The sequence below is a fragment of the Calidris pugnax genome, unplaced genomic scaffold (assembly GCF_001431845.1).
Source record: "Calidris pugnax isolate Ruff unplaced genomic scaffold, ASM143184v1 scaffold224, whole genome shotgun sequence".
NCBI lineage: Eukaryota > Metazoa > Chordata > Aves > Charadriiformes > Scolopacidae > Calidris > Calidris pugnax.
The window spans coordinates 29,044-53,525 of NW_015090952.1; the positions used below are offsets into that span (position 1 = coordinate 29,044).

Genomic DNA, 24,482 nt, shown 5'->3' on the forward strand with positions numbered 1-24,482 from the left:
TTGCAGTCTCAAGCAAAACTGAAAAAAATACTTTATCCCAACATTTTGTGCCCTGAAAAACAGGAAAAAAAAAAAAAAAAAAAGGGAAGAAAATGCTATGTAAATTTTGGTCCCTATTTTTGCATCAGTTCCACATTTATGTTATTCTGAGCACATAGTTCAGGTTCAGAGCTAAGTCGGTTCCTTTAATTCATACAAACATGTAAAAGCAATTCATTCCTACAGAATTCAGTTCTGCCCTGAAGAACTTCCACCGAGCTTAGTGCTGAAGTTCACAGGAACACAATTCTAAAGCACAGGAAACTCAGCTCTAGTCAATACTGAAAAGGAGACACTGAAGAGAGAGCAAATCTGAAGGCTTAATAAAGCAGCATATACTCACCGGAGGCCCAAGCAGTCCTTTAATTCCAGTAATGTTAAAAATTCCATCTGTATCATTGAGTAGCAGCTGAAAAAGTGGTTAAGGAACAGGTTATTTCAAATACCAATTGATTATCTAGGGTACACATAGATTTTTAGAAATCTATAGGTAGTTAAAGCGTCCCTTCGTAACTATTGGGAGAAAAACACAAATAAGCCCAAAGAAAATGCCCTCTTCCAATTTTTATTATACATCTGGAATAACAAAACCTAGAATTTGTTTTATACTTCTTATGTAAGGATCTCAGAATGCTTCCAAAACTTTAATTAACTGACTCATTTTTAATTTGAAAACTATAATGCCTGAAGTCATTTCTCCTCAGCAAAATAAATATCAGAATGAAGGTTTCATACTCTAATATGTCACTGGTATTCCAAGATGGTGAATCTGTCTGATCACACTCATCCTGCCATAGAGTTGACATTATAGTTATATTCTGGACATGTCTGCATTACACCATACAGTGCTGGGCAGTGATTCCTAAGTCAGCTCTGATTATGCTGCTGTGTCTGCAATCAATGAAACCAGTTTGGATCTCCAAAACAGAATAGTCACTTGGATGTGGAGCAGCACCCAAACTGATCAGCTCTGGGTCTCAAGAAGCCTGACCAGAGCAGTATAATAGCAATGCTGCTACAGTGCTTCTTATCCTGGAGTTAGTGAGCTCAGCATCAGGTCAGGTATTTCTCCATAATTTGACCACAGAATCAGAATAATGAAGGTGAGTAGTGACCTCTGGACATAACCTGGCCCAACATCTAATTGGATCAGGTTGCTCAGGGACTTGCCCAGTTAAGTCTTCACCACCTCTGAGGATGGAAAAGACACCATTGTTCTGGGCAACAAGAACTGGACAATATTTGAGTATCGTAAAGGTGAAAAGTTTTTGCTTACGTCTAATTGGAGCTTCCCATATTCCAACTTGTGTCTGTTACATCTTATAATATTGACATATGCCTCCAAGAAGAGGGTGCCTCCATCTTTTTATCCTCTGATTAGGTAGTTGCAGAGAGCCACAAACTCTCCCCTTAGCCTTCCTTCTTCCAGGCTGAGCAGGGTGCACAACATCCAGTGCCCATCCCTCATCCACAGGCAAGCAATCATTTTGATCAGGAGTGAATTGCTGTTAATAAATCAGCGTTGGCTGCTCCCAGTCAGAGCCTTGTCCTGATGTTATGATCAGGCTTTCATTTTGTTTCATTTTGGTTTCAGATAGCTACCTTTCTGGTTTAATAGATGCTCCCAATACTATATCATATGGTCATACATTACAATTCAGACAGTGTGTAAGGCCTTGCTCCATATAAATGCTGCAGGTGAAAAGAGATCCTTACTCAGTTTTGGTTATTTGTTTCATTTCTTTCACTCCAACAGTCCCGTTTATTGTATGACAGTTTAGCCTTGTTTTAGATTGAGAAATATACACTGAATCTCCCTAGAGTCTTGAAGGAGTCCACTCCTTTAGCAGGCAAGCTGTGCCACCCATTTCAATATAGGGCTCTGTGTGCAGCAGGCTATTCCCATTCCATGGAATGGAAATCTTCCAAATTTCAGAAGGCCAGGGCAGGGCATGCCTTCAGGTGCCAGGGATTCACTTAGCACATGAATAAGCGTGTTGTCACTGAGGTATTGTGAAACCTGAATGCCTCTTCTGCTTGTAGCCCTGTGCGGATCAATGCTATCAGATCACAGTCTTTCACAACATTTGTTTTGAAAACGGTGTACAGGAACTAAGTTTGAAGCCACCCTTGCTTAGAAGAGGAGGTTTGACCATATGGCCTTCAGAGGTCACGTCAAATTATCTTATGAGCCTCTGAATACTATTTTTCTACTCTGGGCTGGGAAGGAGGACACAAAAGAGGAGATTTATCCTATCCTATGTAATCTGAGCTTGGCAGCGTATGGTCAACTTACTGTACTTTGAGGTCATGTTGGCATCATAATTCACGCTGCTATAGCCTGTTACTTTACTGGGAACATGTACCCAGTACCCATGCATAACACGGCCTCATGTTCTGCAAAAAACACTGGAAAATTGTCAAATAAAAAGCCAGTGCAAGTCCTGCAGGCAGTCCTCCATCTCCCAGCCTACCTGAGCTCTCTGCCCCATTGCTAGCACGATGCTGTGGGTCCCACCGTATTCCCAGCACTACATGGCCCAGAAAGGCAACAGGACACGGGCTGTTACTTTAGTGACAGCAACAAAAGAGTCCTGCTGCTGCAATTGTTCTGCTTTATCTACAGCTGGTGGCAGAAATCCAGGAGCCCGTCTTTTCATTGTGGAATTACTCAGTATTCATTCTTTTTTTGGGCTCGATCCAAACTGTATTGAAGTCAGCGGAAAGAATCCCAAAGGCTTTACTGAGCTTGGGATTGGGCACTTTGTCTCTTTATTTAAATAGAATTTAGCTGCAAATGGAAATTGTGGTTCCAAGTCAGAAAACTGTACACAGCGCTGAAGAAGGTATGAAAATAGAGGGTACAAGGGTGATGATTAGAGAAAAAGATTGCACTCTTCACAGCCTGCTCCAGGTACACAGGTATTTATCTTCCTTTTCAGATGTACAAGCAGCTTTAATAGCAGCAATCCAGCGGTGTTAACTTTGCAGCACATCAAATCAATTCAGCAAGTGCTGACTACAAAACCAAGACAACATTATTTTTCATAATTCTTCATTGTTATGAAGAGGAAGAAGCAGAAGTTTTTAGCATGATTGTCTGGGTTGGGTTCTACATAAACCTTCAGCTTAGTATCCACATGGCATGAATATGCCCTCACTAGAATTACAGAAAGGACACAGGAAACACAAAACCTTTTGACATTTGCTTTACACCCCCAACATTAACCTTTCTCCAGGCCTTTCATTCAGTTCCTGTGCCTGAACTATGGCTAAATAATGGCACCAACAGATAATTGTTCCAAAGTTTTTGATTTAAATCCAATAAATTATCTCTATTCAAAATTATTTCTGTACTGTATCCAACTAAATTGGAGCGATGAAATTGTAGCAACAATTAATATGGTTTACTGGTTATGATTCTGTGCATGAAAATGCACGAAGTATCAGAGATTATGTTTCAAAAGAGTGAAATAGCCAATACAGGATGAGAAATATTGATTTCAGTATTTTGAAATATCAAACAGCAGCAAACTGAGGGACTTTTTTTTTTCCACGGGACAGTTCAGAGCAGACTTCCTGACAGACAGCAACAGAAGAGGCAGAAAGGAATGCAAGTCTCTGAGATACAAGGTGTTGGTAGGTACTGCAGAAGCCTGGCAATGGCTAGGTTCCACTGCAGATCTCACTTTTATCTCACCACATCTTTTCACAGTGTTAGAAAGGGCTCCTGAAGGAAGCAAATCCTCTGTTCACATAGGGAGCAGGTCAAATGAAGAGGAAGCCAAGGTCCACTTTCAAGTGCACTTCAATCAATGTGCTGTTGGCCAGATACTGGTGAGGCCTGGCCCTGAGCCACAGCTGCCCACATCAGATCTTAACATTTCAACAATACTGAAACTGCAACAGCTCTTCAATTCACTTTATTTTCGTCAAGCACCATAAAATCTGTTTAGTTGGAACCACCAGCCCTTCATAAGAAACAACTCTGACAGATCAGTCCATTGAACTTCTGCAGCCCACTAAGCATTGCTGGCTTTGGCTACACAGTGGTTAAATGAGTGAACTAACAGACCCTGACCCAGGGAGTGATCTCTCTAACTGCCCTGTGGTTCATTTAGATCACTTAATTGATCTCTGCTGCTTTACCCACATGAAGCCAATATCCACATTACAACAGCTGGTACTGGTATTTATTTTAGGTCTGTAATTCCAACTGCAATTGATAGGTCTGCTTGCAGCAGTTCTTTCCATAGCTGAAGCTAAGTACAGAAGATGAGAGACTGAGTCAACAAGATGTATTTGGATAATTCAATCCTCTATCTCAGCAAATGTGTAGTAAGCAAAGGTCCTGTTCTTATACAAACATTTATGAGGCAGGTAGAATTCAATGTCATAAGTAGGGACATATACTTACACACACACATACATTTAATTAACTGTATCAAAATCCAGCACACCAAGTCCTCAGAGAAATCATCTGATTAACAATATAGAGGATTCAAAGCATATGAGAATAGATGGTTCTTGCTGTACCTCCCCAGAATACCTGTTTGCTACAAATGTACAAAAAGCCACGTATATTATGCACTCTACTTTGTAAAAGAGATTACTTCTTAAACTCCAAGGTATTTAGAGAAGGAAATGGGTTTCTGTACGGGTTTGTAATGCAACTAACAATACAGCTTCTGCCAGGCCCTATACATTTCTGTAATATATGCTGTAGGTAGATCATACTGAAGTTCTGGAGAATTCAGAGGATGCACATCAGGCTTCTTCAGACATAGCTACACATTAGATAGATGTGTGGACTGTGACTACCACAATATGCAGGGAGCAATGCAGCCTGCAGCAAACCAGTGTCATTAGTTTGCTATCTCAGCTTCAACAATATTTTTATATTTCTTATACATACTTGTCCTCACTCTGAGGCTTTCACAAGGTTTTTTTGAGTATTAAGGACCCAAAGCACAATGCATTCAGGTTAATAACTACTGCAAACAGACCTCTGTAGTCAGTGCTAAGAGTTAAGGCCCCACAGTGATATCATGGTAGAGCTGTGAGAAAGAACAGGAATTTTACAGCAGCATTTCTGTCACAGCTATTGAGGAATTTCCCAGAAACTCAGCAAAACCACAAAAAAGTCTGGAGCTGGTAACAGTCCCAATTTAAGCAGGACTTTCAACTAGATGATCTTCAGACATCCCTTCCAACCACTATTTCTGTGAATCTCTAATTCTGCTCATCCAAGATCTTACAGTCTCGGATCCTGAGATTCTGGGTGGATACCCAGCAAATTCACTAACACAACCCAACTCTTTTGGGACTGGTTATGTGTGCTATGGGGTGCCGATTTATGCTATATTTGCTATCAGTAGCAGAAGGCTAAGTGAAAAACTAGTTGTTTCAGTTAACAAAAAATGTTATGTGTAACTCAACTTTATGATAGTGTTGGTCCCCAGCTTCCCTAACACAGAATTCTCATCCAGGCAATTTCCCTTCTTGCAATCAGAAATCACTCGGTACTGCCATTATATGCATTACTACGGATGAGCCCAGCTGTTTTAGGCACCTTCACCTCTGAGAGGTGAAGAATTTCCTGCAGCAACTCACAGCTTCTCCAGTTTTTAGTGTCATACCAAGCCCACTACATGGATTTTTGTTGCTAGCTTGAAAAGGGATCCATCCTAAACTCTAGCCTTCCTTACTGCTAACTAGTATTTTTTTTGCAAAGGCTGATGTACACAAAGAAAAACTGACAGAAAACATACATGAAGCTAATACATGGAGCACCTCTCCTAAGAGGACAGGGTGAGGGAGCTGGGGTTGTTCAGCCTGGAGAAGAGAAGGCTCCGGGGAGACCTTATAGCGGCCTTTCAATACCTGAAGGGTGCCTATAGAAGAGCTGGAGAAGGACTCTTTGCCAGGAAGGGTAATGATAGGAAAAGCGGAAATGGTTTTAAATTGGAAGAAAAAAAGATTCACATTAGATCTCAGGAAGAAATTTTTTACTATGAGGGTGGTGAGACACTGGAACAGGTTGCCCAGAGAAGCTGTGGCTGCCCCATCCCTGGAGGGGTTCAAGGCCAGGCTGGATGGAGCTTTGAGCAACCTGCTCTGGTGGGAGGTGTCCCTGCCCAGGGCAGGGGGTTGGAACTGGATGATCTTTAAGGTCCCTTCCAACCCCAACCATTCTATGATTCTATGATTCTAAAGGATACTGGACAACTTTTATGAACTTCTAGCATTTTACCCTTTGGTACTTTTGGCTGTTGCTTCCAGAACAGTCAGAAAACACAACGTATCTCTCTCCCACATACCGCATGTGACCCCACAATTCTTAGATGTAAAGAATTCTTCACCCATTTCCCTTCCTATTTAATCTTTTCAAAACCAAAAAAAATCTGTATCAAATCTAATCAAAACAAAAATGTCTACATCCATTTGATATAGAGACATATTGAGATTTTTGATGTTTTGAGGAGTAGACTTATGACCTGAACATCAACAGCAGAACTGCCAGTTTGTTAACTGCTTGTGCCCTCTTCTCTGTAAGATGTTACAGATATTTTAACGCTTGACAAACACGCTTACCTCAGGTATTGCTATAATTGGTCCTGGTGGTCCTGGTGGCCCAGGTGGTCCGACAATACTGTTCCCATCCTGTCCTGGTTCACCCTATTTCAAAAGCATGAACAGGTGAAAAACCCATTTACTGCAAAAAAACCAAACCCAAATACTGCAAAAACTCAAGTAGTGCATTTCACATAGGTTTCTCAGAAAGAATGAAACCCACGCTATCTCACCTGAGGTCCTGGGTCACCCTTCTCCCCTTTTGGACCCTGCATGTGATTAGAAAAATGAGCATAAGTGATTTCAAAGAGAAAATTGTGAAAATGTGCTTTTCACATAGATGGGGCCAGCTTGTTTCAACTTGGAGCCTCTAAGAATTTGGTATTTAAAAGTACTTCCCAGCACGTTTGGCAGAGTTCACAGATGACCAGAAGCACATGGACCCACAATATTTCATGAGCTGGGGATCAATTCAACAAACCTTTCTTTCACTGTACTGCCTCTTCCTTCCTTTTTCAGCATTAACCACCTCAGTTCTGTTCAGGATTGCCCAGTGGAGGAGGCAGCAGAACATGGGTGAGCTAAAGTCATTTTTGAGCAGATTATTTCTAAGCTCCATTAGTCGCTTGATACAACTCACTGTGCTGGGGGTGCAGAGAGCTCATCTGGCATGAGTGAGAGGAAGGTGGCAGGGGACAAGCTGTGGGACTTCCCAGCTGAAGAGCTCTGTAATCCTCATAGCTCTTAATCACGAGAAATATATTAAAATCACCTACAAGCCTGTTGGCTTCTCTATAATTAAAAGCAGAGCTAATTTCTGAATAATTAAAAGCAAAAGGAGCACCTAAGAATTGGAACTAGCCCCTGGAGAGGCCTGTGTCACTTCTGACTGATGAGGGAGGCAAGGGCAAGGGACACACTGCTCCTGTGTTTGATCTCTGAAGTAACTGCTCCAGGTTAAGCAGGACACACCAAGGCCCTGCTCTCCACACACTGCTAGCAAGTACTGTTAGGGCTCCTGTTGATCCTTAAGATGTAGATTTAGGAGCCAGTGCATGTTAGGTGACCACAGATTATGATAATCCTACTCACCACATCTCCAGGATGTCCAGCAACGCCAGGAAAGCCTGGTTTTCCATCTGTACCCCGCATTCCCTGCCACAACAAACACACTGTTAGTCTCTCTCAATTGTATTAGTTTCACAGAAGCAGTGGGCTACCGCTCTTGGGAGGCCCACAGGATGGTTCTGAATGGGATGGATGGATGGATGGATGGATGGATTTTAATGCAGCTGCAATCATTGCCCTCCACTGCTTCCACCTGGCAAAAGTGTGACTTCTGTTGCTTTCACCCAAGATACATTTTCCTGGGTTATTTCCCCAAGCTGGGGGAAGAGGAAGAGGCATTTAATGTAGAAGGAAGTCGGTATGTGGGACAAAAAGTTTGGTAGCCCTTGCTCTAATTTAATGCAGGATTGACTATTGCTGCTAAGAATCTGATCAGTTACTCTATTCTGTGGGAAAACCAGAACTATCATTCAGTAACGATAATGCAGTTTGCCCAGAAAAAGCAAAACCCAAACAGATAAAAGAAGACTGAATTCTTAAAGGACGAAATAAACAGTGAACTACATTTTTGGCATGTGTTTTTCTCTGTGCCATATAAAAGAACAACAGAAATGACACAAAACAGCCTGATGATTCATCCAAGTAACAAACTTGCCCTGTTTTGTTTTAGTAGTGGGGGTATTTTTTTGTTTATTTGTTTGGTTGGTGGGGTTTTTTTGTTATTTGGTTGGTTTGGGTTTTTTTGGTGGCGGGGGGAGTGGTTTGGGGTTTTTTTGAGGAAAAGGCTGTTTTGGTTCTTACTTTTTGTTCTACTTCAAGAAAATATTTGTGGGCTTTTACAGTAGATAGTACCATGAAAATCTAGCAGACATAGACAATTCCATTAAAAGGTCAGCTCAGTAGCTGTCAAAAAGATACACTGAATACAAGAAATTATTATAAAATTGATAGAAAAAGAAGAGCACAGAACATTACTATTCCAGTTTGAATGCCCATAACTTGCATTCTGTGCACTGGTTTGTTCACATTTTCCATCTTGAAAAGGATCTAGCGGAACTAGGAAACTTCAGGAAGGCCAATGGAAATAATGGAAGTAACAAAATGAGGAGGTGGGTGAAGACTATTGTAGAGGCTTCTGAAAGTAGAGAGTAGTGAAGGACTCACACTTCTGATAGCAGGAATAGTGTGCATCGAATGAAAACAGGTGGAAGAGGTTAATGGGATGTGTAGTTAAGTTGGCAGAGCACCTTAGCCCAAGGTCTTGTAAAGCGTAGAAGTACTCATGAGTTCCAGGGGAGACATGAAGTTCACCCGTAGAGATATAACTGTGGTTAAAAACACCATTTCTAGCTGAGAAAGTTCCTGAGTCACACATTGTTGGAGTCTAGGAGGTCACTTAGAAGAACTATGATGCAATACTTGCTCTTTTATGAGGTCAAATTGCATCTAAGCATCTGCTCAAACTGCGTTTGCTTTTTACATTGTTGGAGACAGGATAGTGGGATGGATGGATGGATGGATGGATGGATGGATGGATGGATGTGACCCAATAAAACCACTGAGAATTATCTAATACTCTACAGGAGTGTCTTGACGAACAACAGAGTTTCAGAGCATCCAAAGTCAAATGGTCTGCTTGCATTTCTGGTGTGACAGAAGAAATTCAAAGTAACACTTCATAGGATGCAAAATCCTCTCTCCTTACACCTTTCTACAGAACTACCAGCGTAAAAGATTTAATGTGTCCACTTCATCTAGAAGGGATATTCTGTTATTTCTGTTGTTTGTCTGCCATCAGCAAAGTACGTGGATCAGGAATAAACCCTCCTAATTTTCATTTTGTAGAGAAGAGCAGGATAAAAGGTGTCTCTGAATGCTAACAAGATTTAGGCACAGACACGACTAGTAAAAATGATACTTGGGACTTAAGTCTCTTCAATGCTGGTGGAAAATTCTATGTACCTATCTGGGGCAAAGGTAATCGGGCAGAGGAAATAACCTTGGACCAACAGCATTTCTGCAACAGAATGCTGTTGTTTCAGGCAGGTTGGTACCTGGAGATCAGCTTCCTACTATCATAAATGCTGAAAAAGTTCACCTATTGATTTTCCTAACAAAATTTAATCTGGAAGAAAAGGTCCAGGATAGGTAAAATGTTTTACAGTAAATAATGTATCTGGAAACATCCTTATTTCTAACTCCCTCCATATTTTAAGAATGTAGCTCATTGCTCAGTTGTAAGAGGACTAACATCTTTTCTAATCTGAGGATTGAAGAGATAGATTTATTATTTTTAAAAAGCACTGTAGTTACTCCAGTTACAATATATGCACATGTTTGAAATGTATCTATCACATAAACAATAATAATTATTGGAACAAGGAGCATAGAAAAAAAAAGCACCTGTATGTATAATAATCAAGAAATTAGTCTATAGTCTCAAAGAGAAGAGTGAAACAACTGTCCTATGCATCAGTGCATCAGCTTTAATTATCATGCTGACAAATATCTCTGTGAAATGGCAACACTCAAAATATGTACAGCAGATGGAATTTATGGCAAGCAGTGTCCTGATACATTGTTGTTTTTTTTAAAATAAACAAGCAGATGCTGCTAGAAGACTGTGATGATACTCTTGCGAAAACTCAGCAAGCAGAAGGGTAGATATGTAATTGCTATAATCTTGTTTCCTACAGCAACTCTTGATTTCCGTGCTGTCCCAAATGCAAGAGAAGCTTTTGGTTTGTTTTGTTTTGATTTATTTTATTCTTTACAATTTTAAAAAATATTTTTATTTTATTTGAGTCCCAGCACCGCCCTCTGCTGGCTCATGCCTGCAAAAGGCACACAAATCGGCCAGGGAGAGGCAAAAAGCAGCACAAATACAAACAGGAGCTTTGGGGTTGGCTCTGGAAGGACTCCAAACCAGAAGAGACAGAGATGGTGAGAGGGAAGATTGGAGAGGACAGAATGGACTCCAGCTCCATTCATTTCAATACTAACACCCTCTAAAGCAGTGTAAACTGGCAGGTTTCATGTTTAGAAACTGGTCCAGAGCTGACGTGACCTAGTGCTGGTGGTAATAATGCTTTGAGCGTGGTATTGGACTAGATGACCTCTGGAGGTTCTTCCAACCAGCATTTCTATAATCTTGTACCTCCCGAGAGGTCAGGTGTGGGTTAGGAGTGGGCTGGCTGCAGGATGATGGGCAGAAGACCTAAGCAACAGGTTACTCTGGCTCCTGATAATCACACTTCAGCTGAGAAAGGCTTCTGTTTTTCCAGAGAAGCCTCCCTGGGCTTTAATATGCAAGACAGAGCGAGAAATATTCATTACCTGCCCAGGTGCGTTAAGAGAAAAAAGGAAACTAAAAGGAAAAAATGACTGAGGTTTTAGATAAGTAAATAAATTTCCCACCTTTGAACCGGGTGGACCAATGTTGCCTCTTTCTCCCTGAAACAGAAACACAGCAGGGCTCAAATATCAAAGTGAACACTAATTAAATTAATTTCCCACCTTTGAACCTGGTGGACCAATGATGCCTCTTTCTCCCTGAAACAGAAACACGGCAGGGCTCAAATATCAAAGTGAACACTAATTACAAGGATTTTAAACGGGTATGTTACTTTACTCACAAAGAAAGGGACTGAATGGAGTAACACGATTAGCAAGAATAGGGTGTATTTTTGGTAAAGTGATGCTCATCATACATTTGTGAATTGCTTCTGGGGGTTTAACCTCACAGTTGTCACCCACATCTTAAAGAGTTTCTGGTCACCACACATTATTTTTGCTGAGCATCTACCAAACCTCATGCCTGAACCTTCATTTTGGTGTCTGAAATCAGCACATGGTAACATTCCCCACATCTACCAGCGCCACAATGACCTTGCACCTTCACAAATGACTCACCATCTTCCTTCAACACAGCTAACTCAGCCTCCCTCACTCTGCTCCCCCACCTACCACTGTGTCACACCACAAACCACATGATGAGAGCTGCACCGTTCCACTTTCAGGACTGATTCTGCAGTGCTCTGGCTCTGAGTAGACACGATTCCTTGATTTCAATACAGACAGGGAACGTGCAATTTAGTTCATTTCATTTGAGACAGGGACTATTAACAGGAATCAATCAGCAAGGAGCCACAGCCATTGCCTCAAACATTACATTTATGCTTCCTAGACAGTCCTAAAAGACTTTAGGAGTGCTTATATTCATGAGTGTGTGAAGGCTGTAGACTGTTTTTTAATGAAAACAGTTTTCCGTAACAATAAAAGTGAAAGCAGAATTTGGATCTATACTTACTTGCTAGGAAACAAGAGAAAACTTTGGTCACAGCAGGCCTTCTCTGACAGTTCTACTAGTGTGGGGTGTTTGAAGGACAAAGGATGTATGAAAAATAACCATACCTTAAACTCTGTATGATACATTAGCTTTTGTTTTTTGGAAGGGGGTTGCTATTGTATTTTGCTACTGTTGCCTAGTGAAGTCATTTAGAACCACGAAAGTGGGTGTAAAATTCATCCCCATGAGCATGATAGTGTATTATAACCAGTTTATATTAATTTTGCCACAGTGTACCTGATTTTATCAAACATCAGGCAATAGTATGTTCCTTTTTGAGTCTCCATGATCTTGGGGATGAATGACTCAAGATGAAACAACTAAAAGCTTAGTGTAGGTGGTGGTGAAGTCTCTTGGCCAAGATCTATCTTTTCAGTCCCAGTCCACCTCTTAAATTCTAGGAAACGTGTTACCTCCATTTCTGAAGCCTTTGTGAAACAGTATTTCTACAGTATCTTAAAAACAAAATTTCTAGTTAAGGTCAGAGAATAAAATATTTTCAGCATGGAGACTTGGCACCTACTCGTGTCCATGGAGCAGCATCATGTGCAAGACCCTGTCCATTCTGGCCAGAACTTTGCAGTATCATTCACTAACAAGTACTGTGCAAATGCTTGACTTTTTCACTCCTAAGTCATGTTGTCCTCCAGCGTTAACAGAAGTAGTACCCAATGGAGGGACTTTTTTCAGCCCTAATAAGCTCAGCTGTACAGACTCTAGATATAGGTGACTGGCCCAATCTTTGACTGCTGTTGTTCTAAGGTTTCTTGCTGGCAATGTGCTTTTTGGGTAGTCGGTGACCTGTGCTGTGTGTGTTAAGGTCTAAATTTTAAGAAGAGAGGATGGGGGTCCCCACCTATTTTTTTCCACTTCCTATTCCCTCAATGTTCCTGTCATTTCCCGAGGCAATGAAAACTTCAAACTCCTTTAACTACACATTTAAGGTGCTGAACACGTGGTGTCCTGCTGTACTATTAACCTGAGTAGTACTCAAGCTTTACACAGGAACAGAAAAAGCCTCTTCTAAGGCCTCATTCTGTGAATCTGCCCTTTTTTTCCCTCTGGCTTTCAATCTCTCAATTTTTTCCTTATGGGTTACCTGACCAAGAGCAGCAGCAAAGTGGAAAAATTCAGACACTGCTGAGCTCAAATCAAAACCGAGGCAAAGCAGTCATGACATCTCCCTTTTTCCCCCCCAGAATGTTTTTCTGTCACTTTCTGGGATGGTTCCAGAAGGCCTCTTCCTGCAGCTTTCTCTTTCAACAGCATACATGTAACCTCTCGGAAACCAGAATGATAGATAAATGAGTGACAAAGAGAAATTGCCAAAAGTCCTAAACAAAAATGCCGTGTTACACCAAATGCCTTGGAATGTAACGGCCCATCTGGTATTTACTCACTCTTCTGGTGTGGATGTGAAATAATGCTATTAATACACATTCTGGGTGGACACCCAGTGAAAATGGGAATAAAATTTGTGCCATACTTAGTATATCAACATTAAACAAAAGCTGTTTTGTTAAGGCAAATGCTGGGAATATAGAAATAAAAAATATATGCCAAAGCCAAACAGGTTAGCTTTCAAGTCTTCCTTGTGACATAGGGTACCTTTGGTCCTAATGGCCCACGCTGTCCATGTCTTCCTGCAGAATCCTACAAAATTACACTGAATTTACTGGTAAAGCCACAAAGCATTGCACAATAAATTTTCTCAGAAAAAAACCCTAATCCATAACCACAACTGTTACAAAAACAATGATGTCAGAGAGCAGTAGTATCAAAAGAAAGTAATGAAATGTAAGCATTGTTTTAGATTTGTTGTTCTAATAAATACTGCCTTGCTCTATATTATCATGCAAAGATCTAATGATTTTTTTTTTCTTACAAGGACAATTTGAATCTTGTCACTGCATATTATATATATTTTTAGAAAATATTAAAAATAAAGTTGTCTGCGTGAATTTGTTGCAAGGGATTGCTTTCAGTTGCTTACAATTTTTTGAATTTGCCTCCTTGGCTAAAATTAAGATATGTAACCAGTTTAGAGGCAACATGGCATTGTCTTGTTAGGTTTAAAAGTAACTTGAAACAAACATTTTGCGATGCAACTTCGTCTCTTGTCTCCATATGGTGACATCAGTTGTAAAGTACAATTATGACACTGATGGTTCAATGAACAACAGTCCATTAGTTATCATTTTAGAAAGCTGAGTGGAAGAAAAAAGAATTCACAAAGTAATTGAATTGTCTTCATCTGGAATATGAAGACGAGACACCAATAAAGCAAACACCACCAAAACTTTACCCTGGTCTGTGGAAGAAAGAGAAGAGAAACCCTGGAAATGACAGCTGAGCCTACAGGCAAAATAAATTTGATACTTCTACTTCAGAACATAACCACTACTTTCTCATAAAAGATTAATTAAAAATTCATCCGACAGATACAAATATAGTGCAAATAAATGTAGTTTATTTCCTAGCAGCTGTTTTGAGTTACAGCCTTCTTAGAAGCAGATATTCTATTTTCACTCCAACACAATAAGGAGCCTCTGGAGGTGTCACAGGGTGTAAGTGGCTCATAATGCTTCCACGCAGTACCAGGCAGTACGTATAATCATTTTCATCATTACAGGGAAGTTCTTATGTGCCTTCTTTACTGACTTGAACTTTGTGGAGTGACTAAGCAGTAACAGGAAAACAAAATTCCAGGATTTTGTTCAGCTGCAGTAAGAGATTTTTTCAGTATTTATAGCTGAGTGACTTAGAAAAAATGCCCGTTATAAAACCAAAACAGAGAGTAAGGCTGTCATTTAAGCAGGTCAGAATGGGCATTTTTGGAGCTGGTTTTGGACATCTCTTTTTGGACACTAGCTTGTTTCAACTAACAAATTCTATTCTCATTTTTTTGTGACTGCATTTTTGAGCCACTTTTTTAGAGGGGGAAAAGGTCTCTCAGAAATTAAACTGAGTCAGTTTAATTCTTCAGTGACTCACGATAAGTAGTAGTTTAAATCAGCACAGTAAAAAGCTTCTCAAACTCACTCCTGTCTCCAGGGTTCAGTTCATTTCTGATGATTCATGGAATCATAGAAGCATGGTTCTACTGGGCCTCTGGAGGCCGTCTAAGATAGTCACCCCCTTGAAGTAGAACAGTCACCAGCTCTAGATCAGGTCAGTCCAGCAAAGTCTTGAAAACTTCAAAGAACTGAGCTTCCGCAACCTCCTTGGGCAAATTGCCCCAGTTCTGCACCAACCTCCTGGTGAACAGTTTTCTCCTGACCACTTCAAGGTGCAAATTGTGACCGTGTTGCACCATCTGGCACTACGAGGAACCATTTGGCTTCATCGTGTTTGCAACTGCCCCTCAAAGACCTGTAAGCAGCTACTAGGTCATGCCTTTGTCTCCTTTTTGCCAGACTAAAGCATTTGAGATCCTTCAGCCTCTCCTCACTGGTCATATCTTCAAGGCCCCATGCCATCTGTACAGCTCTCTGCGGGACTGTCTCTGATTTTTCCACATCTTTCTTAAAGTGGTGTTCACAAAAAGATGGACTCAATATATATATATTATAATATATTATATATATCTTGAAGGGGAATTAGCTCAAATGGTAGAGCGCTCGCTTAGCATGCGAGAGGTAGCGGGATCGATGCCCGCATTCTCCAGACGTTTTTAGGCACCATCCCTGAAGGTATTTAAAAGATGGGTTGATATAGTGCTTAGAGACACGGTTTAGTGATGTGGGTGTGTTTTGGGGTTTTTTTAGGGTTTTTTCAGAGTTAGGTTGGTGGTTGGGCTAGATGATCTGAAAGGTCCCTTCCAACCTAGACAATTCTATGACTCTATGATTCTATATATAATATACATATTATAATATATCTCTGTGAGAGGGAATGCTGGATAATTGTCTGCTTTGGGGAAGGCATCATAGGTTGCAGTTTTGATGTTATTGCTAAGAATGAAGATAAATCCAAATGATCTGGTAAGTACTGATGCATTATATTCCCATATTCCCTACTTGGTGTTTCAAAGCAGCCCACATTAGCAAAAATCTCCTGAGACGCAGTGATGGAGGAAAAAACATCCCTTCTTCTGGGACATTGCTTCCACACTACTGGGAACACTTTCCTAGTTTAAGTGGTATTTCAGATTATGCACATTAGATTGTCAAACTATAACATTTCAGTTTCATTAGTATATATAATCCATCTTCATATGCAAGAAGGGCATCTGTTAGCGTAAAACAAGAAATAGAGAGCTAGATAACACAACTCCCTCTATTTCATGCTTTAATCTCTCAAAAAAAATACCAGAGCAGAATCTAAAAATCATTGGCTAACCAGGTATCAGATTCTTTGGAGAACACAGTTATTGTAATGCCATTCTAAAACAACAGAATCCAGTGCAGTTCAGTGACTCTATAGATGTCATACAGAAATATATATGTCATATAGAAATCTATAGATGACTAGGGCTATGTGTTTCCAAAAAGCGGAGAGGAAGAGACACTTGTGTTCGAAAAAAAACCCAACAACAAACACCAATCTCCTCCTCCAAAGCATCCACTTACCTTTGGTCCTTCTGATCCTGGAATCCTGGATTCACTTAACAGGCCAGTGCTACCTGATCCTTCCATGTCCTAATGGAAAAGAAAAAATGCTACAGAATTTAAGAATTTATCTTCATTTTTTTCTCCTTTTTTTCTTTTTTCTTTTTTTTTAAACTGCTGTTTTCTGAAGTCCTGGGGAAAAAAAAAAAACGCCCAGAAAGATACTGAACACAAATATTTGTGTCTTTTCTCATTAAGATTTTTTTAACTAATGCATGACGTTCTGGAGATAGGCTCCGCTCAGATGCAATAAGGGCATGTTGATCTTCCTTACAGAAACTCTAGTCTTTATGGTCTTGCAATCTCACACCATTTCTCCAGCACTTCAGGCTGGACAGTATCAGATAGGAGTGAGACAGCATCACAGTTTTAAGTATGTGCTATGTTTAAATACACCGTAGCAGTATTTTTCTGTTAAGCATTTACTTGCCACCTGGCTACTGAAATACTGTAATGACTAGTAGGGTTACAGAACTGATTTAAGGCAGGGAGAACTTGCAGGCAATTTGTTAAGAGCAGCAATCGTTATTCAAATATCAAGATCCTTCCCAATTCTCACAGTTGAATGATGAACTCCTACCATCAAGATCCTTCCCAATTCTCACAGTTGAATGATGAACTCCTACCTAAAATACAGCTTACTGAAAGGAAATTGAGAAGAAAACAAATGTTCTATAAGAAAATTGTAGAATTAATTATGTTGGGAAGGATCTCAGGTAGGCCACCTAGACTAACTTCCCGTTGAAAGCAGTGTCAACACTGAATTCAAATCAGGTTGCTCACAGATTTGCCCCCTCAGGTCTCGGGACCCTCCAGAGATGGAGGTCCTGCAGACTCTCCAAGCACCTGTTCCACCACTTGTCTGTGGTCAATGTGAAAAATATTTTAGTTATATCAAGTGAACACCTCCCCGGTTTCAATTTATGATTGTTGTTGCTCATCACTCTGTGCACCACCGAAAAGATCCTGGCTGCGTGTCTTCTCAACAAAGGGATCACAAGGCTCCTAAAATGCTTGCACCCTCTCCAGACTAAACAAGCTCAGTTCCCTGAGTTTTTCCTCACAGGTCATGTGCTCCAGCCCACTGATCATTGTCATGACCCTCTGCTGACTTCTGAAAGATCTCTGCAGAATCTCCACCTCTCCACCTCAACCTCTCCACCTCTCAGTGACAACAAGCCTCTCAGTGACAACAAGCCTCAGTTTATCATGTTTAGAGGACCCAAACTCTTTGATTACTTAGCTTTCTGCTAGTTACTGACTTGAAATGGCTAAGGTTACCCCAGGTCTGATGCACTCTGGAGATGGTGCAAGGGAATGCACCATCCCTGGAAGTGTTCAAGGCCAGGCTGGATGTGGCCTTGAGCAACCTGCTCTAGTGGGAGGTGTCCCTGCCCATGGCAGGGGGGTTGGAACTTGATGATCTTTGAGGTCCCTTCCAACCCAACCATTCTATGATTCTATGATTCTATGAAAGGGTGTAAGACAATTAGGTCAGCTTAAATTGCTATGAAATGACAGCCTAATGCCGAAGTTACGGAAAACATCAACTGCTCTGACTCCAGTGAAGAAAAAGAGATCTTGTTCTTTCGCTCTTTTCCACCGACTCCATGAGAGCAAGAACAAGAGAAGCAGAAGGAGTGCGCAGCTGGAATCAGATCCTTCCTTTGGGGGACTGAGGTGGGAGACGCTGAGTCATCAGGTTGGCTCAAGGCCTTCCATGCAACTTCCCATGAGAGTGAATGCTATTCAGACTTTTATTTTGCTCTTCCATCAGCTTTCATTGTATCAAATATCAACAGAAAATCTGCTGATAATCTGTCTGGCCTGCGTAACCAAACACTTGCTACAAGATGTGCTGCTTCTTCTTCCCCTTCCCTCCACTCTGCCAACGTATTTTTCCCTCTAAGAGAGCTCTTGATGCCTGCTTTATATAACACACCAATCGCTTTTGACATCTGCATGTTTTTAATGGGTTTACCAGGTACCTTCTGCAGCTCAAACTGTTCCTTTGGCAAGCGTAAGTGCCAGCAAACCCCATGCCATTTGGTTTTTGCACAGAGCTGGTCACAGATGCTAACAAGCGCTAACAGGCATGTTTTTGCAGAAACAGCCTTGCGGCAATCAACAGACTGCCAACCACAAGGTAGTGTTGCCCTAACGGACTGGCAGACCACGGTGCTGCCGTAACAGATGGCAGGGGTGGGCATCCAAAAGATCAGCTACAACTAGCAAGCCTGTTCACAGTAGTACTCCTCTCAGGGAAAGGAAAATCACGCCAATTCTGCTGGGACTAGATGAAGTTCAAGATTAAGCCAGTCAAGATACCGGTGCTGCAGTTAGAGCTGGGATACTTCTGTGTTTGTGTCCATAAAAGTGGGGACTTACAGCTTTCACTCTCTCCTGCTCATCTGCTAACTTTTCTCCTCTGAGACTTAGGTATCAGAGTTTGGTCCTAACTACCTACCTGCAGGAGAACTCTTTATGGCTCAATGAGGCAAAGTTGGCTTCTACTGAAATAGTGTGAGTGGGGAAGAGGGGAGAACCTCTGAACACTGTATCTACAAGTGTCAGGAAGAAATTTTTTACTATGAGGGTGGTGAGACACTGGAACAGGTTGCCCAGGGAAGTTGTGGATGCCCCATCCCTGGAGGGGTTCAAAGCCAGGCTGGATGGGGTCTTGAGCAACCTGGTCTGGTGGGAGGTGTCCCTGCCCAGGGCAGGGGGGGGTTGGAACTCAATGATCTTTGAGGTCCCTTCCAACCCAAACCATTCTATGATTCTGTGATTCTATGACCGTAAGCCAGAGAAGCCACCATCCTGGGCTAAAACTCAGACCAAGCCTAGGATGAAGATGTGGCTTCCCAATAGTCCTCATTCTAAGACAAATATATAATTATTCAGGGGAGACTCTGTACTAGCCTAAGTTAATGCAATGGAGTGTTTGTATTCTTAGACTTTACACCATTCTTTCTTAACAACTGCAGTGCTGGCAATTAAGAGCTTGTGAATTGCTGGCGAGATTTTTTCATCCATTAAAATCCACTGCCATCAGTGAGATCATTAACCAGCAGTGTATATAGTGCAGTATCATTCAGTCAGACCTCAGAAATCAGAATATGTCTCTAAACAGGCATTAGTGATCAGCTCTGTACTTGGAGTACTCAAAGTGTCTTCAGTAAAGGAAAGAAAAATACAAAAGGGGTAGTGTAAATATTAGGAGAAACATGCCTGAGTAAATTGGTATCTTTTAAACACGGCAACTTTACTGCAGCACTTCTACTGGAGGAGTTTTGTCCTCCAGTAAGGAGTTTTGGTCAAACCTTGCTTACTTCTCTGATGAAACTGCTCAGTTTCTGATGAAAGCTCTCAGTTTCTATGCAAAATGTCCCAGGACATAAAACCCTGAAAACTCTGAAAGACTTTACTGAGCCAAACAGCTAAATTGGAAATGAAAAATGCATGGAAGAAGACAAAAAGGGAAGACTCATATGTAAATATTGATGTAGGCATTTTGTCCACCTCTCTTCACAAAGATGTTAATGCAGCAGCTCTAGTTCTTGAACTTGAGCCTGAACCCTTTGCTTTTCTCTGTTGCAAAGCCACTTTCTGCTCCATCCAAATGAGCAGTTTTCAAATAACATGTAAAATTCAGCTTGAGCTGGCCAGATCTCATATTTTAAAGTGGTGAAGGTATTATTTTGAGAAGTAGAAAGCGTAGCACCTACATTTAAAAAAAAAATACAACAGTCTTCTGAGTAGAACAGACCCATGAGGTCAGAAATGTCTGACAACTGTCACTGTGTTTACAAGTTACGTAAGTGACATGCCTAAACTGAACTCGTGGCCTCAAAAATGACAGCATGGGAAAAGTTACAGCTTAAGGGGGACCTGCTGTTTGATCTTAATTAATACTGTCATGTCTGTATGTATATTTAAATCATTGCTCTAAATTATTTACATAAAAAGGGCAAAATAGTTTTTTTCTCGTAGTACAGTATTTGAGCACTTTATATTAGCAATGATATAAGCATCAAAAATAGCATCTGAACACTGTTACTAGTGAATAGTTTCATGCAAAGTGCCCAAAGAAATCCATTACTTCCATGGCCTAAGTGTGGCCAATTATATGGTCAAACGTTGAAGGAATTGTAGGCTACTCCTAGGTGAATTTCAGTCTCTATTTGTCATCAATTCACCCTTAAATAGCTGTGAAATATACCTGTAATTACACTGCCCCTCCTCTGAAGGAAGTAGATCCATAGCTACAACAAACCCCATAATAGCAAAATACCTCAAATCCCAAACCGAAGCTTAGTCCTGGAGGTCCAGGAGGTCCAGGGGGCCCAGGAGGTCCTGGTGGTCCAGGTTTCCCAGGAGGCCCAACAGCACCAACTTGTCCTTTGGGTCCTATTGATCCAGTGACTCCAGTTTCACCCTAGAATAAAAAGTCAGTCTGTGAGTATACTGAACACGCCCAGTAGTTGTGGTGGGGTTTTTTTGGAGGTTTTTTTGTGGGTTTGTGGGGTTTTTTTACCTTTGGACCAACAGAACCAGGAAGACCTTGATCACCCTGTGAAAGAAAACCAATCCTTATTACTTGCAGTAAGAGCATTAGACAGGCAACAAAATCCCATTTATGATATTTTTACTCTTTCAACTTCTTCTCATTGGTCATGCACTCAAGGCCCCTCGCCATCTCCAGAGCTCTCTGCCGTACCATCTCTGGAAGGAGGATGCAAAAAAAATGGATGCAGTAATTTGGGGAAACTTCAAAAGAGTGGCAATTTGGCAATATGTAGGTTTTGGTTCCACAGTAACACAAGAAAATCTACCTGCTGGATGCTGTGATCTCTTGCTTTCATTTACATGTTCCTCACTCCTCCCCTTTTGCTGGCCACGGTGCTTCATACGATCACGCGTGAAGCCAAGCGGTGCACCAAGTCAACCAAAAAACTTGCTGCCAGGTTGGGAAGCTGAAATGTCTCATCAAGGGGTGAGTGAAGGGTGGAACTGCCATGAATGTGGGGGTGGGATATCGTGGCTGTGGGCAGCACGGTGCAGCACTCAGCAGTTTGGACACCTATGGGCTGCTGCTGAAGTGTACAAAACTTGATGTGTCCGTGGTCTACAGAATCCAAACAACTCCAGTTCCCTTGGTATAAACATGCACCAAAGAAGGCACTTTCAGCAAGGAAAACTCTGTCAGTCTGTGCCAGTCTGGACTAGCTGGAGTTCTTCATTTCCCCCCACATAAACACAACTGCATGAGTCCAGTCATGACTGGTTTTTCACTGGCAAATCACAACAGAATAGCTCATATTGCATTTTGAATATTGCATGCTTCAGAAAATGAGACTGTACCCAAGAGGGAATTCTGAATTTCTGAATATGCCTTTTGAGATGTGTTCTAACAAGCCATTAGCAGCTGGATTCAATTAAAAAAAGTACTGAAGCCAGCCAACACTGCGTTGTAGGGACAACCGTTTATGATTTTTACAGCCTAGAACTGACAGAGATTTTCCACCGAAGTAGGAGCAAGACAGATATTTAACTTACCTTTTCTCCCTTCCGTCCTGGTGGGCCAACCACTCCATCAAGACCAGGAGGACCTTGAGGACCCTGTAGATGATAGTAAATCTAAAGCAGATGCCACTTGAGAGCCCTCTTCCTACCACATTCATGTAAGTATTTTGGACCAACTGATGATACAGCATTATGAAAGACAAATGGGTACCACCAGGTAGCACTTAACACCATTACATTCCAACATTTGTATTTCTTACCTTCTGAGATTTTGGCTTTGTATCAAAACAGTACATACATTTTAATAGAAAACTGTATCAAACAATCACACAAAAAAACCTATAAACCAATGTAATGTAAATATAATGCTAGCCTGCCAAATAATGGTGCTATCCAAGCAGGTTTTGACAACACTGCTTCAGATGTGATGGGGCTGAAATCCACATGCACTTCAGCCATCAACACTTTTGGCAATCTCAGCGCCAGATGAGAGCTGGCTGAGAATACATTGGTACTGAAAGTGTCAGAAAGTGGCCAAGGGTTTCTGTGTCAGTTTCCTGTGTTGTGTCTGTCACTTAGCATGCATTTGAGTGAGCATCCAGGCAGGGAAAAACTGGCCATAGGGTCAACCACTCGATCAGTAGAGGTATTGAAGTCCAGCCCACAGCAACTACACATGCAAGAAAGGGAACAGTTGCATGCATATTTGCATGCCCTATGTTTTAAAAACTGGGCTGTGAAAGCCTTTAATTAAATATACAGGTGTGCATTCTGGCCCCTTAGAATCTTTTATTGATTTATTTTTTCATACATTTTGGGGAAGGATATAAATGGTTGCAGAAGGAGATAGAAAACGTTATTTTTCTCTGGTATTTTCAGAATGGTCACAAAGGCCTCATTTATGCAAGAAAGGGAACAGTTGCATGCATATTTGCATGCCCTATGTTTTAAAAATTGGGCTGTGAAAGCTTTTAATTAAATTTATAGATTTCCCTGCTCTCCTTACTTTTCACCCATTATGCCCTTTGGATGTATGTGATAGAGTAACTAATCAGTTCTTTTTAATATTAAAATTATCAGAAATGCTTTCAGTATGTTTCAAACATTTTCGCGTTGTATTTTGCCCTGATTACATAGACAGAGGAGGATTAGAAAAGAGGTTGGGTTAACAACAGTAATTGTCCTAAATTTGAGTGACTATTTCCCTGTGTTTTATTTTGCCCTGATTACATAGCAGAGGAGAAGGAGGATTAGAAAAGAGGTTGGGCTAACAACAATAATTGTCCTAAATTTGAGTGACTATTTCCCCTACACTGCCTAGCCATTTTACCCTTACACAGTGCCATGAAACAACTTAACTCCATGTAGCATTTAGAAAATACATATTTGATCAGATCAATATCACATCAGTACCAGATTCAATGTGGAGCAGCTAGTGAACAGCAGAAATACTGCTGTTTGCCCAAACACTTCCAAGAGAAGAGAAGTTACATCACAAAGTTCTTGATTTAGCAAGGATTTAAGCCTGCACACAACTCAGTTCTCTAGTCTTCTGAAATTAGGATTCACAACCAAAGACCTTTAATTACACAACTATTTCAACGTGTTGTGTAACTGAATGAGGATTCCCATCCAAAACTTCCTGCTTTACATAGATCTCACTTCATTTATCCAGAGTGTGCAAATGTGTGCAAATCTTTGGAGAGCAGGGCTAGTTTCTTAGGTCACCTCAAAGTGTGGGAATGCATGGGTCTGTATTGTTAATATCTGGAGTTTTCCTTAGCAGACTGCAGAGCTGTCATGGTCTGATTTTTGTGAAAACATACTTTGGCAATCTGGTTAACATTTAACTTCTACTTCTTTAATTGATACGTTTCCCAGGAATTATCCTGAAAGTGGACAACAATGACTTCTGTTGCATCATGACTGGCCACAAGCAGCCTCCGAAATCCTAGATTGCACAACAGGGAACACATTCATCTTTAAAACAAAAGATGAATCAGTAAGTATTTTATTTATCTAAATATAAAGAACATCCTCTTTTATGGGAAAATATGCCTGGTCATAAAGCAGGCTGCTTCTGATAGCCAGCCTTAAGCACCTTCATTTTACTGAAAAATGATTATCAATATAAAATATATGAGCACTGGGAAGCAACACTGCTCTGTATTAGAGGACTGAAGATCCCCAATTATTCTCTGAGGATATTGTGGTTCTGAAGATACTGTGGTTCGGAGAAATGCTGCCAAAAGAGGCATTTTCATGACAGGCCTCTGCAGGACTTTTCAGAACACTTGATACTTTCCCATCTCCCAGAT

At 41.0% G+C, this 24,482-nt stretch overlaps 1 protein-coding gene and 1 non-coding gene across 2 annotated transcripts in view; one reads left to right on the forward strand and one right to left on the reverse strand.

The window, feature by feature from the left end:
• Positions 1–24,482, reverse strand: part of LOC106893776 (collagen alpha-1(XV) chain-like) — a gene marked incomplete at its 3' end in the record, with an annotated part of 158,713 nt that overhangs the window by 26,616 nt on the left and 107,615 nt on the right. The window contains exons 10-19 of the mRNA XM_014951987.1: positions 22,198–22,260; positions 21,176–21,211; positions 20,933–21,076; positions 16,600–16,668; positions 13,637–13,681; positions 11,098–11,133; positions 7,705–7,767; positions 6,846–6,881; positions 6,634–6,717; positions 383–448 (exon numbers count right to left, since the gene is read on the reverse strand). Of these exons, the coding sequence (XP_014807473.1) occupies positions 383–448; positions 6,634–6,717; positions 6,846–6,881; positions 7,705–7,767; positions 11,098–11,133; positions 13,637–13,681; positions 16,600–16,668; positions 20,933–21,076; positions 21,176–21,211; positions 22,198–22,260 (642 nt within the window). The remainder of the gene's footprint in view (positions 1–382; positions 449–6,633; positions 6,718–6,845; positions 6,882–7,704; positions 7,768–11,097; positions 11,134–13,636; positions 13,682–16,599; positions 16,669–20,932; positions 21,077–21,175; positions 21,212–22,197; positions 22,261–24,482) is intronic.
• TRNAA-AGC lies at positions 15,622–15,694 on the forward strand. Its single transcript has one exon. It is a non-coding gene; the product is annotated as a tRNA-Ala (tRNA).